This window comes from Austrofundulus limnaeus, unplaced genomic scaffold, assembly GCF_001266775.1.
Source record: "Austrofundulus limnaeus strain Quisiro unplaced genomic scaffold, Austrofundulus_limnaeus-1.0 Scaffold119, whole genome shotgun sequence".
NCBI classification, from domain to species: domain Eukaryota; kingdom Metazoa; phylum Chordata; class Actinopteri; order Cyprinodontiformes; family Rivulidae; genus Austrofundulus; species Austrofundulus limnaeus.
This window is the reverse complement of record NW_013952521.1, coordinates 233,176-234,609: the sequence shown is the minus strand read 5'-3', so window position 1 is coordinate 234,609 and position 1,434 is coordinate 233,176. Positions and strand designations below refer to the sequence as shown.

General features: G+C 43.1%; 2 protein-coding genes across 2 annotated transcripts in view; one reads left to right on the top strand and one right to left on the bottom strand.

Annotated features, from left to right (window-relative positions):
• tbkbp1 (TBK1 binding protein 1) overlaps positions 1-1,434 on the bottom strand; it is a 79,971-nt gene that overhangs the window by 64,350 nt on the left and 14,187 nt on the right. The gene's annotated exons all lie outside the window — the stretch shown is intronic.
• The window catches only part of LOC106521953 (biotinidase), a gene marked incomplete at both ends in the record, with an annotated part of 4,605 nt that continues 3,955 nt past the window's right edge, over positions 785-1,434 (top strand). The window contains 2 exon segments of the mRNA XM_014014734.1: positions 785-929; positions 1,143-1,292. Coding sequence (XP_013870188.1) covers positions 785-929; positions 1,143-1,292 — 295 coding nt within the window.

The window sequence follows — 1,434 nt, the reverse complement described above, 5'->3', positions numbered from 1 at the left end:
TAATAATTGTTAATCACGTGGATGTAATGATTGTTAATCATGTGGATGCAATGATTGTTAATCATGTGGATGCAATGATTGTTAATCATGTGGATGCAATAATTGTTAATCATGTGGATGTTATAATTGTTAATCATGTGGATGTAATAATTGTTAATCATGTGTGTCTGCTGTGAACAATAATCATTTTCACATCATGAACAGTTTCTCAGAATCACCTCTAAGTGTCGCCAATGGAACCAGAACCACAGAAACGTGACACCAGCTCTGGAGTTGGTGTGGGGCTGCGCACATTTTCACACTCAGTTGAGTTTTAATACATCCGGAGATTTGCGTGGATAATGACGTACGCAAGGTTTTTGTGCGTACGCACCGTTGACACATGAGGCCCCTGGTCTGGTTTCTCAGCTCTGCTGCTCTTTTGAACTCTTTAACCTTGTCAACATCAGGTTTCTCTGTTTGCACAGTCAGTGGGCGAGGAAACTGGACCTTGACCCTGATCATTAAACGTGTTTTATAACGGTTTTATACTGTTACATGTGAAATGTCATCCCCTAGTAGACCAAGTAGACCGCACTCTGCTTGTACAGTTTCGCAAGCATCCTCATATCACTTATTGAAAGAAGAAAAAAAAAACAAAGCACGTGATCATTCAGCTGTTCTTTATCTAGGGAGGACTTCTGACCTCCCAACCAGATGCCTAATAAACCAGAGAGAGTGACGAGATGTTACCGTTCGTTCTCTTTTTTGTCAACATTTGTCTCGGTCAACTGGAGTCCGTTGCGGATTCGTACGTRGCGGCCGTGTACGAGCATAATTTGATCCTGAACCCGGATCCTCGCGTGCCTGTGTCCCGCCACGATGCCCTGCAGCACATGCAGAGAAACCTGGACGTGTATGAAAAGCAGGCTGCCCTGGCTGCACTGCAAGTATGGACTGAGGGATTCCAACTTCCCATTTATAAAATACTTTGTTTTTGAGTCATTTTAAATATATTCRAGCCTGAACATTACGGAGACACTAACAGAAAGCAGATAATATCAGTAAATTGCAACCTATTAGTTGGGATATTTATTTGCAAATTTGTGAGTTGAGTTTGATGTCAGCAGATGAACCTGTTCCATTATTCTGTTCCCACACAGGGCGTTCAGATACTTGTGTTTCCAGAAGATGGCATTCACGGGTTCAACTTCACCCGTTCATCCATCTATGGCTACTTAGAAACCGTTCCTGACCCACAACAGGAGAGCTGGAACCCCTGCAAGGAGCCAGGCAGACACAACAACACTGAGGTCAAGAGTCCAACAAAAATCTGGGGGGTGTGTGGGGGTGGGGGTTGCTTCATTGGGAACACAAGCAGATACAGCGGGTAAAAAAGGTATTGAACAAGTCAACATTTTTCTCAGTAAATATATTACTAGAGGTGCTAATGAC